General features: G+C 35.4%; 1 protein-coding gene across 1 annotated transcript; it reads left to right on the forward strand.

Moving 5' to 3' along the window:
• Positions 1 to 580: 580 nt before the first annotated feature.
• On the forward strand, positions 581 to 13,908 carry LOC121379465 (protocadherin Fat 1-like). The gene is made up of 16 exons (XM_041508108.1): positions 581 to 631; positions 1,142 to 1,459; positions 1,940 to 2,131; positions 2,733 to 2,867; positions 3,455 to 3,640; positions 4,126 to 4,263; positions 4,810 to 5,130; positions 5,899 to 6,084; positions 6,439 to 6,576; positions 7,011 to 7,343; positions 7,961 to 8,149; positions 10,280 to 10,918; positions 11,398 to 11,535; positions 11,936 to 12,262; positions 13,254 to 13,442; positions 13,891 to 13,908. Exons 1-16 carry the CDS (start codon positions 581 to 583, stop codon positions 13,906 to 13,908), a joined length of 3,498 nt encoding a protein of 1,165 aa, XP_041364042.1.
• The last annotated feature ends 373 nt before the right edge of the window (positions 13,909 to 14,281 follow it).

Below are 14,281 nucleotides of genomic sequence, written 5' to 3' on the forward strand. Positions count from 1 at the left end.
ACAGACCTGTCCACACAGTACAGGGTAAGTTTGCATAGTTTGCAGCCATGTGTCAGAATTTGTCAGTTAAATACAGTTAATCTCAGAAAGTTCAAGTCTTTGGTGAATTTTCTCACTTCATAACTACTTTTAAACTCTGCTTAAGATATGCAAGATATCAAATTACTTAACTGACAATGTTTGATAAATTTAACAGCTACAGTAATGAAAGTGGCAACTGAAAACTTTTTATCATTTTGAAAACCATGCAGTATTATGAGTGATTTATTTCTTTTCATACATTAACCTGACCTAACAACTTCATGCATTTATAAACATTCCAACACTCAATGTAATGGCTATTATAATCCTTTGTACCCTCAGTTAACAACTCTTATTATTTAGCAACCACAGTTATGAAAATGGCAGATAAAAACTTTTGTTTGTGAAGTATTTAATATGGAAAACAGTTCTATCAGTATTTTGTGATAAAATTCATATAGTTGTTACTTCCAGAATGATTATCTCAGACTCTATTCATATAGTTGTTACTTCCAGAATGATTATCTCACACTCTATTCATATAGTTGTTACTTCCAGAATGATTATCTCACACTCTATTCACAGAATAAGGGCGGGAAGTAGCCCAGTGGTAAAGCATTCGCTTGATGTGCGGTCGGTCTTGGATCGATCCCCGTCGGTGGGCTATTTCTCGATCCAGCCAGTGCACCACGACTGGTATATCAAAGGCCCTGGTATGTGTTATCCTGTCTGGGATGGTGCATATAAAAGATCCCTTGCTACTAATTGAAAAGAGTAGACCATGAAGTGGCAACAGCGGGTTTCTTCTCTCAATATCTGTGTGGTCCTTAACCATATGTCCAATGCCATACAACCATAAATAAAATGTGTTGAGTCGTTAAATAAAATATTTCCTTCCTATTCACAGAATATTTTAGTCTCAAAATATTTATTAATGACTGTTGCAAATCAGTTTGAAACTTGATTAGCAACAACTGTACTGTTTAATGTTTTAAAATTGTGTACAAGTCTCTGAAACTTGCTTAATGAATCACAACATGATACTCAACAAAATGTTCCCTTCTGTTATTAAGTATTTTTTGTGTGATATAAAAAATATTATTGTGTTGTTTTTCTGTAGGTGAGAGTCCTAGCTCGTGATGGGGGTTCCCCGTCCCTGAGTGCGACTGCGATTGTGCTGGTGAATGTGAACCGGAACCTGAATGCTCCGACGTTTGTTCGACAAAACCACACAGTCGAGATCTATGAGACCCAGGACCTCGGCGTGCCCATCATGCAGGTGACAGCTGTCGACGTGGACGTGTCTGCACCAGACAATGTGATCTCGTACACCATCATAGACGACTCTCTGAGCCGAGAGTATTTCGGAATCGTTGCCGACACCGGAGCTGTGTTTGTGAGAAAGGCTTTGGGTTCAACCAGCTCAAGTCAATTCACAGTAAGTGTTACTATATTAAAACAATTGGTTTTTTTGGTTGTGTTATTTTGCATAATATACTAAGCACAATGTAGATTTTACAGGGCAAAACAACCACTGAAAGGATTTATATGTACTGATTTTAGTATTATATTTCTTTTTGATATTTCATTTTCTTCAGTGTTATTTTGCTTTATACTTGATCTTTTAACATAAGATGTTATTGATATCTAAATGATTTACATATAACACATAACCTAAATCAGTTACATCATTTCATTAATTAAAAAATAAATAACGAGTCCATTTTCGTATTATTTCTGAGTTTCATTAGTAATAAAATATTTTAGGCTTTAAAGTTATAAGTTTTCTTATTGTCATACTTACGATATTTAGATTTAATAGTGGTATTTATTTACATTTTGAAATTTTATTTCATGATTTTAATATTTATTGTACATATATGTCAGTTTAAGATTATGAAATGTTTTTTGTTTTAAGGTTAGAGTCCAGGTGACAGACAAAGGCTCGCCCCCAAAGACAGGCAATTTGGATGCGTTTGTGTTTGTAACAGTGATCCGTAACTTACACACACCTGTGTTTTCGTCTACTCCATGCAACCGAGAGCTAAGTCAGAACATCGCTATTGGAACCAGTGTCACTCAGGTCGTTGCTACAGATGCTGACTCTGCTGTGAGTGTTTGAATCAGTGCTGTTATAATTTATTAACATACATCAACTAACCTGACCTCACACCTTAATGCATTACACATGACCTAAACCAAGTACCGCTGTCACAATGAAAGATTTAAACCATTAAAGACATTTTGGGGGATTGAAGGTGGATGGAGATGGAGATGCATTAGGATTATTATTATTAAGTGGAATATGGCAAAACTAAGCATTAGAAAATATCTGCAAGCTACAGTCAATTAAGTGAAATTATATGTTAATCTACTAAACTGGCGAAAGTTTGTATTTTCTTTGATGTACGTGGGGACATGGTTACTTATAGAAAGTATACATTTTCAATATTTCAGAAATCTTATTTCCCATTCATGGCCAGCACTTTACAGCATTATATAGGTCTTAACTTGAGTGTTATCATTGTAGAAAATGGAGACAATTTTGCATGTATGTCAGGCTTTTTAAATTTGAATTGTAAAATTAACATCTAGTATCTGAACAAGAAAAGGAGTAAATAAACAAGTTTTTGGTTTTATTAAATTTGAATTGGAGAATGTGTAGAATAATTTTGAAATAGTTTCTGCAATAAAATTTTGTTTTCTTTCAGAATACACCATTTGGACGTGTGCGGTATGAGATAATAGGTGATGACTCAGCACCGGTGTATTTTGATGTGAACCCATCCATGGGTGTCGTCACTGTCAGAGATGGAATCGCACAGGAGTCTGTGTATCAGTATAGGGTAATGATTGTTTTGTTTTCAATTTGATTTTGAATTGATACAGAAAAGTAAATAAATGAACTGGAATAACATACAAATCCCTTCAGTATGTACTTTTAATTATTTGTTTAATTACATTAATCACCTGTTATGTAGTAGGTGTATTAAGGAAAAATTTATATGTCTGACTTTTAAAATTAGTATCATAACTTTGTGATTGCAGGAAAATATGAATATAGTTTCTGCAATAATTGTTGTATACTTGCTGACAATCTTTACTAAAAGAATCACTTGAACTCTTTCCTAAATAAAGATTCAGTTTGACTTTGATTATAGTTTAGATATTTTTTTGAAGTTACTAATTTCATTCCAAACTGGATGCTAATAGTACCAGATAATTTATAAAAGCTTCATGAATATGAATTCAATAGCATGAACTGATCCACTATAATATGTTTTAAGCGTTTTTAAGTAAAACAGTTTATGAAGAAATTCAACTACATTTAACAAGATGTTGTTTAATTTGCATTGTAAACTAATTAACAAAAAGCAATAACCATACAACACAGTATTTGCATGACAAATTATTTTCAATATAATGTTTACAGATTCGTATTCGAGCCCGGGATGAAGGTGTGCCATTCAAGTTCAACACAACGGTCTGCTTGATATCAATCACTCGAAACTTTCGCACCCCAGTGTTTTCAAGACAGTCGTATGTACAGACGGTGGACGAAACCTTCCCACTAGGAAGTGTGCTGTTGAAAGTGAATGCCACTGATTCTGATGTCTTGGTATGCTTTTGAAGTATTTTTTAATATTTTAGAATAATTTGTTTAATAAAGTTTATGTTTTAGAATGGGAAATAAAAATAAAATAATTCATTAAAAAATTTGATTTTCCGTTATTGATGTAAATTTTCAAAATAAAGATAAATTGGGTATGTGATTTGTTTTCATGTTTCACTTCTATTCATGCTAATGTCCAGTTATGGTTCAAGCACACTGTCCTGAGCACACACGTCAGGTATATGGCCTGCATGTTCAGGGCAGAGGTTAATTAATGGTTAATTTTTAAATTTTAAATACAAAACTTTTGCATTTTAAAAATTAATTACATTTACCGGTACATTGAAATGTTTGAGAATTATATAAGATGTAAACGTATTTATTTAAAGTTTTAGTTTAAGTTAAATACCTTTTTTTTTTTTTTAATTCATTATATTGATCTTAAAAAGTTTAAGAATGATATTGATTTCAACCTTTTTGTTTATTTTTAGCCACCAAATAATGTTTTGCGGTATAAAATTGTTGACGATGCTGAGGACCTGCGGTGTTTTATAGTGAATGAAGTTACCGGTCAAATTCTGCTTCGACGATCACTTCTATACAGCCCTTGTCAGGCTAATGTGTTTGTGGTCAGTGTTTGTTTCTTGCTATCTCCTCTAGTCATGTTTGCATTGAGATTACCATCAGTGTGTTATTTGATATTCCATAAGTGGAAAACATGAATTTGAAAATTAATTTCAAAATACTTATGGAAAATATGCAAAAGTCTTCCAAGATTGAAATATGTAGAATCAAAATCTTCTTTTATGTTCCTACTTTGCTATACAGATAAGCCTTTAGTACCCCATAGTACAGTCATGATAAATATTTTCTTGCTGAGAAGTATCACACATTGGTATAGTGTTATTATTGGTTGATTGATTTAGCACTTATTGACCAATGACCTTAATTATAACAAGTATTAGATCATATCACTTATTTGAAATAGATCTGCATTTGCTCATCTTTTTCCAATGTTAAATGTTTTTTTGTTTTTTTTAATATTTAAAAAAAAAAAATTCTGTTATTATTTTAAAAACTATAATAGATTTACTCTTTTTTTTTACTTTTTTTTTTTTTTTTCAGGCTGTATCATTATTAGTATATTACACATTGTTTTCCTCTTATTTTCACAGATGTACCTTATTGCCAAAGATATGGGCACACCACAATTGTCAAGTATGAGAATCAATATCACCGTGATCGTCAACCGAAACCAAAATGCTCCTCAGTTTGTTGGGATTCCATACAACACCATCCTCTCAGAGACTGTGTTAGTGAACAGCCTTGTGTTCCAGGTCACGACTCGCGATCGTGATGTCATCGCACCTTTCAACACCATACGACACTCGATCATCGGGGACGGGTCGGCAGCCAGCTTCTTCAACATTGATGTGATGTCAGGAGAGATCAGGCTGTCTCGGGCCATTCTGTCTGACCTGGAAACCAGTTACAAGGTAATGTCATTTCAGTGGTACTGGAAACCAGTTACAAGGTAATGTCATTTCAGTGGTACTGGAAACCAGTTACAAGGTAATGTCATTTCAGTGGTACTGGAAACCAGTTACAAGGTAATGTCATTTCAGTGGTACTGGAAACCAGTTACAAGGTAATGTCATTTCAGTGGTACTGGAAACCAGTTACAAGGTAATGTCATTTCAATGGTACTGGAAACCAGTTACAAGGTAATGTCATTTCAGTGGTACTGGAAACCAGTTACACGGTAATGTCATTTCGGTGGTACTATTAGAGTGTAACTGATTTTATTTTAAAGTGAGGAAAGCAATATGTTTTATGTAAATAATTTGCTGATTGAATAGAAATTCTTTGTAATTGTGTGTATGTTCTCATTAAGTATTAATACTTAGATTTAAACCAGTTTGGTTTATATTCTAAAATGATTGAAATAATTAATTTTCATGGATGTTTGTCTGTATAATTAAAGATTATGAGTTATATATGCCGTTGTTTTGAACTTTGTAATTTTATCTTTATATTTTGGCCATTGGTTTGTTTGAACTTTTAAATTTTATCATTTTAAATGCAATAGCTTTAAATTTTGCATCTGTACTCTTTGTGTATCTTTTTAAACAATTATAAACTAGTATTTCTTTTCGCCTTTTTAAAAAATAATTTTAAAATTGTCCCATTTATAAACTGTCTTATCTCTTTTTTAAAATTAGAAATTTTTTAATATGCACTGCTAATAACATTGTTATTTTCAGATTCGAGTATTAGCTGCCGATGGAGGTTCACCCTCACTTACCGCCACCACAACAGTGAACGTTGCAGTGTCCAGAAATCTCTTCTCACCACAGTTCTCTCCTCTTAGTTATGAAATTACTGTTTTTGAGACGCAGCCCCTTGGTATGTCTATTCTGAGAATCAGTGCAACTGATGATGATACAAAGGTATTAATACAATTTGTTTTTTGTAACTAATGAAATAAAAGTAAAAATTGTGAAATGTGTTTTAGAGACCAGTAATTTTGAAAAACTTGTTAATAACTGTCTTCAGAAATCATTCATGAATTTTAAAATTCCAATGAAATGTATTTTACAAACAAGTTAACAGTATTATATATACATACACATATACATATACATATACATATACATATACATATACATATATATTGTTGTCAGAATGATATATTTGTTTATTGTGTAAGGTCTATCAAAAATGTTACTAAAACTATAAGTCTTAGAGCAAACAATATGTATTTTGTTTTAAATTATGTATTTCCACATTCTACATTATTTCAGAGTCCTTATAACATCGTTCGTTACCAAGCGACTGGATCCCAGGAAGCTCTGAACTACTTCAGTGTGAACAGTGTGGAGGGAATTATTTCAGCACAGAGATCTCTTACACTGGACAAGTCTAACACAAATACATACTTGGTATGAGTCTACACATATTTACTGAAGTTAATGATTGTAAAAGCCATATATTATCAGAAACTAATACTTCTAATTTGAATTAGTTTGCAAAATGCTTTATTTTCAGTTGGTTTATTTGCCATTATGTATTTACATTACATGTTTCTTTTTCTATTGAAAATAAAAATACTAGAAATTTATATTATAAATATATACTAGTACTTGACAAGTAATGAAACATTTGTAAAAATTTAACATTATCTCTAGTGTAGAAACTTGCATTGTTCATACTTTTATACAATATATTATTTTTCTAAATTTTTTTATTTATTTGTATTTTGCAAAATGACCTTATTTTTATAATTTGTTAATTTCATTTTACCATACTTGGTTAAAAACTCGATTTCACAAAAATGTTTTTGATCTATGATAAACTAATTTCATTTAACTTTCAGATGACAGTGATGGCTACTGATCAGGGTTCACCGAGCCGACAGAGTAATCAAGTTGCGACTGTAAGGATAAACATTGTCCGCAACAACAACTGTCCACAGTTTGTCAACCTTCCGGCCAGTGTTGAGCTGTTTGTCTCACAAGCCAATCAGTTTGGCCAGTCTGTCTACAATATCTCGGCTGTGGACAGTGATGATGATGGTGGACCATTTGGCATTGTGTCCTTCGATGTGATTGGTGATGACAATGCACCAGTTTTCTTCACTGTTGACCCAGCAAAAGGTTCAGTGTACACAAGAACCAATCTGTTCTCTGATTCTACACCAGTTTATAAGGTAAATTACAGGACTTTTATTGAAACATTTATTGAATTTTAAGAATATGATTCTGTAGTCTTTCCCAAATCAAAAATAATCAGGCCATGTGTTTATAATATAAAAACGTTCAGTACAATCAGACTTGAGCATTTGCTATACAAACTAACACAGCATTTGCATCAATTCATGTTATAAGATTTTATGTTTTCAAATGACTGAATGTATCCCATCTCATTTTGAGGATGGTAGTTTGAAATATATTTTAGAATTCAACAAGGTTAGAAATACCTTAGTTTTGTAAAGATAAAGATTTCACTATGTAGTCAGTGTTTTGTTATTTGTAACTGTAGATTTAGTATTGTCAGAGTTTTAAAGGCAGTAATCCTGTTTATTAGGCAGAGTAAAACATTTCTAGCTATTACAGCTTTTTTTACCATCCACTTGCACATTATTAGATAGTTTTGCATAAACTGTGTAATCAATTTGGACAAATCTGTCATGTTTCTAGTGGTTCTACTGTCTGGAGTATTTTAAATGAATTGTGTGCGAAACAAAAAAGGTATGTACCTCAGAAACTAGAATCAGTGGCATTAACAGATTAGAAATAACATGTTGCTTGTTTTTCTTGTCGACAGCTGCGAGTTCGAGCCCGCGATGGTGGGTCTCCTCCCTGTGAGAGAATCGAAGTCCTCTCCATCACTGTGAGGAGAAACCAATTTGCTCCAGTGTGGCAGCCCAGTGCTAATTATATGACCACCATTCTGGAGGCGCACAATATTCTGACACCCATTACTCGGGTCCAGGCAGAGGATGCGGACGTCAGTGTAAGGATAGATTTGTTCTCATGGTCATTTTTAAAAATAGTTTCTCTGTTATCCAGTATTTTCTTCACCGTTAATAAAGAAATGACAGCTTCAGATTTCTACTGTGATAGCACATTTATGTTTCTTTTATTGTATTTCCAAGCACAGATTGTTCTATGGATAAAGGTAGTTTTTCTTGAATTTAATATCACCACAAATATATATATATACTACTCAAAAGAATTTAAGGGTCAGACGATATTTTCGACATTATTTTCTGAATGTCAATTATATTAGCTAGACCATAATGTCACGCATGGTATTGTTCCATTTTGACGAAAGTGGGTCTAAGCAACCCATAAATGAATTAAAATCCACTGTCATTGACACTGTCGACTAGTTCTAATGGCAAAAACATGCTTACATTTGCACGTAAATTAGGGCAAAAGCGAAAGGTCTGCTATGTGCCCATAACTTGCTTTTTCACAAAGCGCTTCATTTGCACGCTTTGCATGTGTATTCCATGTTCCCAATGCTGAATTTCCGTATAATTGGAGCTTGCGTTCGTGTACGGTGCACACTCCAAATTCGACAATGGTACGACGTCAGTGACTATCGAAGATCGAGGAAGGGCTATTGCTTGGCTTCAGGATGGCAATACGCAAAGAAATGTTGCTCTGAGACTTGGTGTCAGTCAGAGTGTCGTTGGCCGACTTTGGCAACGGTACCAAGCAACGAATTCTGTTCGAAATCGTCCACGTTCGGGAAGACCCCGAAGCACTACAAATAGAGAGGACCGCTACATCCGGGTATGGCTCCTACGTCAACGCACAACCACTGCACGCCGATTACGTGACAATCTGCGGACTGCGACAGGAACTCGAGTGTCTGATCAAACCATACGCAATCATACTGAGAGCCAATAATCTACGCTGCCGTCGCCAGGCTGTTCGACCACCACTCCTACCACGTCACAGAACGGCCAGACATCACTGGTGCACACTTCATCTGCGGTGGCAACGTGTTCAGTGGAGTCGAGTGATGTTCACTGATGAGTCCAGGTTTCTGCTCCAGTTCAACGACGGTCGGGTTCGTGTCTACATACGTCCTGGGGAGCGCTTCGCTGACGTTAACGTTAGACAACGTTACCGGTTCGGTGGGGGCAGCGTCATGGTGTGGGGCGGCATCTCTATCCACCACAGGACCCCCCTCTATGTGGTGGATGGCAATCTGAATGGAATCCGCTATCTGAATGAGATTATCCGGCCGTTGGTTCTCCCAGGCCTTCAGCAGATTGGCGGCGGGGCAGTTCTGCAGGATGACAATGCCAGACCCCACCGCGCCAGGGTGGTAACAGACTTTCTCAGACAACAAGGTATCGCCAGGATGGATTGGCCAGCATATTCGCCTGACTTGGCCCCAACAGAGCACGCCTCGGACGAATTAGGCAGGAGAGTTCGGGACAACCATGCCCCTCCGGCCAACCTTCATGATCTGGGTCAACTTCTTATGGCAGAGTGGCAGGCCATTCCCCAAGAGTTCTTCAGACGTCTGATCAACAGCATGAGGCAACCTTCAACTTTGACAGCATGTCATGTGACTTTCTTGTATACAGTGACGTTTATTTGTGGTTTTTTGTAAATATGGAACAATAAATTAAATTTTTGGTGTAGTTTACATCATCAATCTAATACACTCTAAAACTTATTTGGTTATAAATTTTTGACCCTTAAATTCTTTTGAGTAGTATATATTTCATTTCTTTGGTGGTGATCATGTTATGACATATATCTTTATAATTTCATTTAGTATTATTTACTATTTACTCTATTTTGTAGACAGTAACATTGGCTTTAGGAACAAGTAACATAATGCTTTTGTTAGAGAGCCTAGTTCAAGGCCACATAAGATGACATACTTGTGATTTTATTTCATTATACTTGATATGTTTCAATTTCCCTTTATCTTTCCTAGGTAATGAAATATTGTTTTAAATTTAATTATCTTGTGGTGCATTACTTGGTAAAATGTCTGCCTTGTCTCCCCCTGCTCCTTAAACTTTCGTGTTAGGGTTTGATTTAGAGGCAGTGTTAGGGTGAGGATCCCAGTTTATATCAATGCAATACCATTTTTACTACTGCATTCTTTCAGTCTCCAAACAATGTTGTCAACTATAAGGTAATGGAAAACTCGCCCAATCGTGATCTCTTCTTCATCGATGGCACTACAGGAGATGTGTACTTAAGAAACTCCATCATTGGAGCTGCTTTCGATGAATACCAAGTTCACCTGTTGGCTGTCGACGGTGCCTTCAGACCAATGAACAGCACCACGGGAACCTTGACCATCACAGTGATTCGTAACAAGAACCCGCCTGTATTCCAGAACGAGCCATACTCTCGCTCCGTCAGTCAGAACACGGTCGCAGGAACATCTTTGGTCACCGTTGTCGCCTCTGATGCCGATACTGTCGCTCCATACAACTCACTGACTTACGAAATCATCGGAGATGACTCCGCTCCGATTTATTTCCAAATTAATTCATTGACGGGCATGATCACGTTTGTACAGCCGGTTTTGTCCGATCTGAGCGATTCGTACCAGATCCGAGTTAGAGTTGAGGACGGAGGGAACCCACGACTGTCTGATGTTACCGTGGTTACGGTAGTGGTGGAGAGGAATTTGTTTGCTCCTGTTTTCAGTAGTCGGGATTATCGGCAGCTTATTCTCGAATCTCAGCTGGTCGGAGTTCCAATTCTCAGAGTTATGGCAACAGATGCTGACGGCATGGTGAGTTTAATTTTTTTTTTTTTTTTTAAATTCACATGAAAATCGTAAAACGGATTCAGATTTGTGGATTTTAACATTATCCAACAATTATTGTTGTATTTTGTCTTTGATGAAAGCCTGCTAGTTTTGAAGTCCAGACAGTGTTTCTGGATTTGATGTTATGTTCATCTCTGTAAAATTACCATGGTTTGGCTTCCCATCTTAATTACACATTTTCCAGGCAGAGAAAGTAATAAGATTAAACTTTGAAAACAAAACAAATTATTCTAGTTTATATGTTAATGACAGACTCATTAAATGACAATATTACAATGAATATCAGATCAAAACGTCATGATTTCTTTATTCCAATAAAAGCTAATTATTGTTTCTAAAACCTGTTAATAAATAGTTTGCGTGATAAACAGAACATTGTGTTTTCATTTTATTTAGCATATCTGTAGGTGATCTAATTTTATTGTGGATCCTTTACATTTCAGAGTCCAAACAATGTGGTTCGGTTCAGTCTAGCGGGAGGCAGAAAGGACTTGGACTTCTTCCTGGTAGACTCTGTGTCTGGAGATATCAGCCTACGCCGTCCCGTCAGCGATGACCTCAACAGGACAGCCGTGTTCCAGGTGGGTTTGACAAAAAATACCTCATTGTACTAGAATTGGTGTAACTACCTAAGTATACATATAAAAATATACAATGTATCTCCTCCTTCTTCTTCTGTGTTTGTGGTTATGTACACTGTTACCGAGTACATAACATGTATCCTATGCAGTGTACATAAATGTATTTTTGCAACTTGCTTTTTTAATATTTTAGCACATGGAATTGAGATCACATTTTAAAATTGTAGTTATGCCCCTGGAGTTGGAATGTTTAAACAAATATTGTTTTAATTTTGTGTCCTTCCTATTGTCTGTAATACATTGCCACCACATTGTTCTTTATAGCATGAAATAGTCCTAGAGGACATTACTTTAATGCAATACTTCAAATCATAATGTCTGTTACAATTACATGTTTCAGTTCCAAGCCCTTTCCGAGGACATGGGCAGCACACCACAAAGTGCCATCCCAGCCAATGTTCACATCACTGTGATACGCAATGAGAACTGCCCCATTTTTCAAGGCATCCCGTACAGCATGACGATACCGCAGAGCGTGGCCGGTTTGTCCAGCATCTTCCAGGTCTCGGCCATCGATCGCGACAACATAGCACCGTTCAATCTGGTTAAATACTCCCTGATCGGGGACGATATCACGCCGACATTCTTCAGAGTCGATCTCATCTCCGGGATCATCACTCTCCGGTCCCACGCCGATCTCACTACAGATCTGTCTTTGAAATATGTGGTAGGTGTTTTTAGTTGTTCTCTTAATGTTGATTATTACCCATGTGGTTAAAAATACCTTGGTAAATATCAAAGTGATACATCCCACTAGAACGCCAAGTGGGTCGTAACACATCGATGTCACATGATAAGTCATCGTTTGGCGCACTACAACCTTACAGGAAGGTCAGCTAAACAAGTTGAGTGATATAAATTAAGGTCGATTATGGGTTATAAATAGGATATTAAACTCGCTACCATTTCATATCATGTTTATGTCCCTCGCTACATCTCGGGACAGTTAAACATTATTTCACTCGGGACACAACCATAATACAAAATGGAAGCTTGTTTAATATCCTATAATTCTGGTATGAAGCTGTAAAACATGGATTCTAGGACAGGACAATATTGATCATAGGAAAGAATATGAAAAGCAGAACTACTTTCTCAATAATTGGAAGATTTTGCATACTAATGTCATGACAGAATACTAACTATATCTGATTAGCTTGTTTGGAATTGTGTTAGTCACAATGGAAGACCAATTTTACTCTGCTTTAATTATGTTGAGGATAAACTGTTACTTCTAAAAAAACAAAAGAACTCAGGATTGAATATTTTTCAGATTACTAATAATAATGAATAAGTGATATTTGACAAATTGGAGAATTATGATAGAAAATGTCAGTTGGAATATATTTTTTTAAATTTATAAATATAGAAACAAAATGGAAAACATGGGGTTTTAAAACTGAAAAATGGGATGAAAAATAAAAGGATAATTAACCCCAATAGTTTTAATATTTGTTATTAATATCTAAACGGATCAAATATAGATTGTTAATCTTTTTTTTTACTCATACTATTCAAAATTATTTTCATTACAAGATATGTTGTTGTTAATTAATGGTCCATGCTAGATACCAGGCATCAATTTATGTCAAGATACTAGTTCAAATGTCTTTACCTTCCATGTTTAAATAATAAAACTAATAATAATCTGTTTTTAGGCTCGTATTCTAGCTCGTGATGGTGGTATCCCAGCATGCAGTGCTACAACAACTGTTGCCATAACAGTATTGAGGAACATGTTCTCTCCGATCTTCAGTAACTACAACTTCCTGACTCGCACCATCGTGGAAACTATATCTGTGGGGTCAGTCATCGCTGATGTCAACGCCACAGATGCAGATACTACGGTAAACAATTTACACTAGTATTCATTTATAATAAAAAAACAAAGTAGTTATGCAGTTAAAGAATACTCAACAAGTTTCAAGGCACTACTGGTGCAAGAGTAAATTGACATCCTTTGTGAGCCTAGCTTATGGATGTACGGACACCAACATCGGTTCATGAGTGTAAAATATACAATATTGCTGAATAGTGATTTGAGTATTCTATTTATTATATAACATTTAGTGAAATACTTTAAAATATCAGTGAAATAAAAGGGTTATCAGTCACTCAGTGAGGATAACACATTTTACAGTGTAAATTTCACTATTTCACTCTAAAATGTGTTATCGTCACTGTAGAAAGTGTTATCTTCACTGTAAGATAGCCGGAACTATTTTTCTGCTGGCAATCTTATTTGAAAAACCCCCATGAAATATCCTCTATTTATTATCCATTCTCATTTTGAAGATCTACAAACGATATTAAACGTACAAGTTTACCAGACTAAGAACGAAAACGTTTATTGTGATGTTACAGAACCAAAACACTGAATATGCTGTCCATTAAGCTTATGTTTACCAAGGAAAAGATAGCAGAATATTACCTTGTATCTTTCTTCTTATCAGTGCCAGATTTATAAGAGGGCAAAGGGGGCAATTGCCCCTGGCCCCCCTGCCAGAGGGGCCCCCCAGACTAAGGACTTCCTTTATACAAAATTTTATAATTATAAAATTAGTTCATTTTTTTATTTGTCATGTAATTTAATTTCTATGTTGAGGGCCCCTGAACCTGAAGTACCCCGGACCCCATTGTCTAAATCCGGCCCTGCTTCTTATAATTATGTTGTTTGTACTTCTAA

The sequence above is a fragment of the Gigantopelta aegis genome, chromosome 8 (genome assembly GCF_016097555.1).
Source record: "Gigantopelta aegis isolate Gae_Host chromosome 8, Gae_host_genome, whole genome shotgun sequence".
In the NCBI taxonomy this organism is placed as follows: Eukaryota; Metazoa; Mollusca; class Gastropoda; order Neomphalida; family Peltospiridae; genus Gigantopelta; species Gigantopelta aegis.

What these genes read in the sequence shown, in the direction of transcription:
- LOC121379465 (XM_041508108.1), top strand. Translation starts at nt 581, where the DNA reads ATGATTATCTCACACTCTATTCACAGAATAAGGGCGGGAAGTAGCCCA. An exon ending in AGTCTGTGTATCAGTATAGG is followed by an intron (nt 2,868 to 3,454) that starts GTAATGATTGTT and finishes TAATGTTTACAG; the next exon opens with ATTCGTATTCGAGCCCGGGA. An exon ending in CTAACACAAATACATACTTG is followed by an intron (nt 6,577 to 7,010) that starts GTATGAGTCTAC and finishes TTTAACTTTCAG; the next exon opens with ATGACAGTGATGGCTACTGA.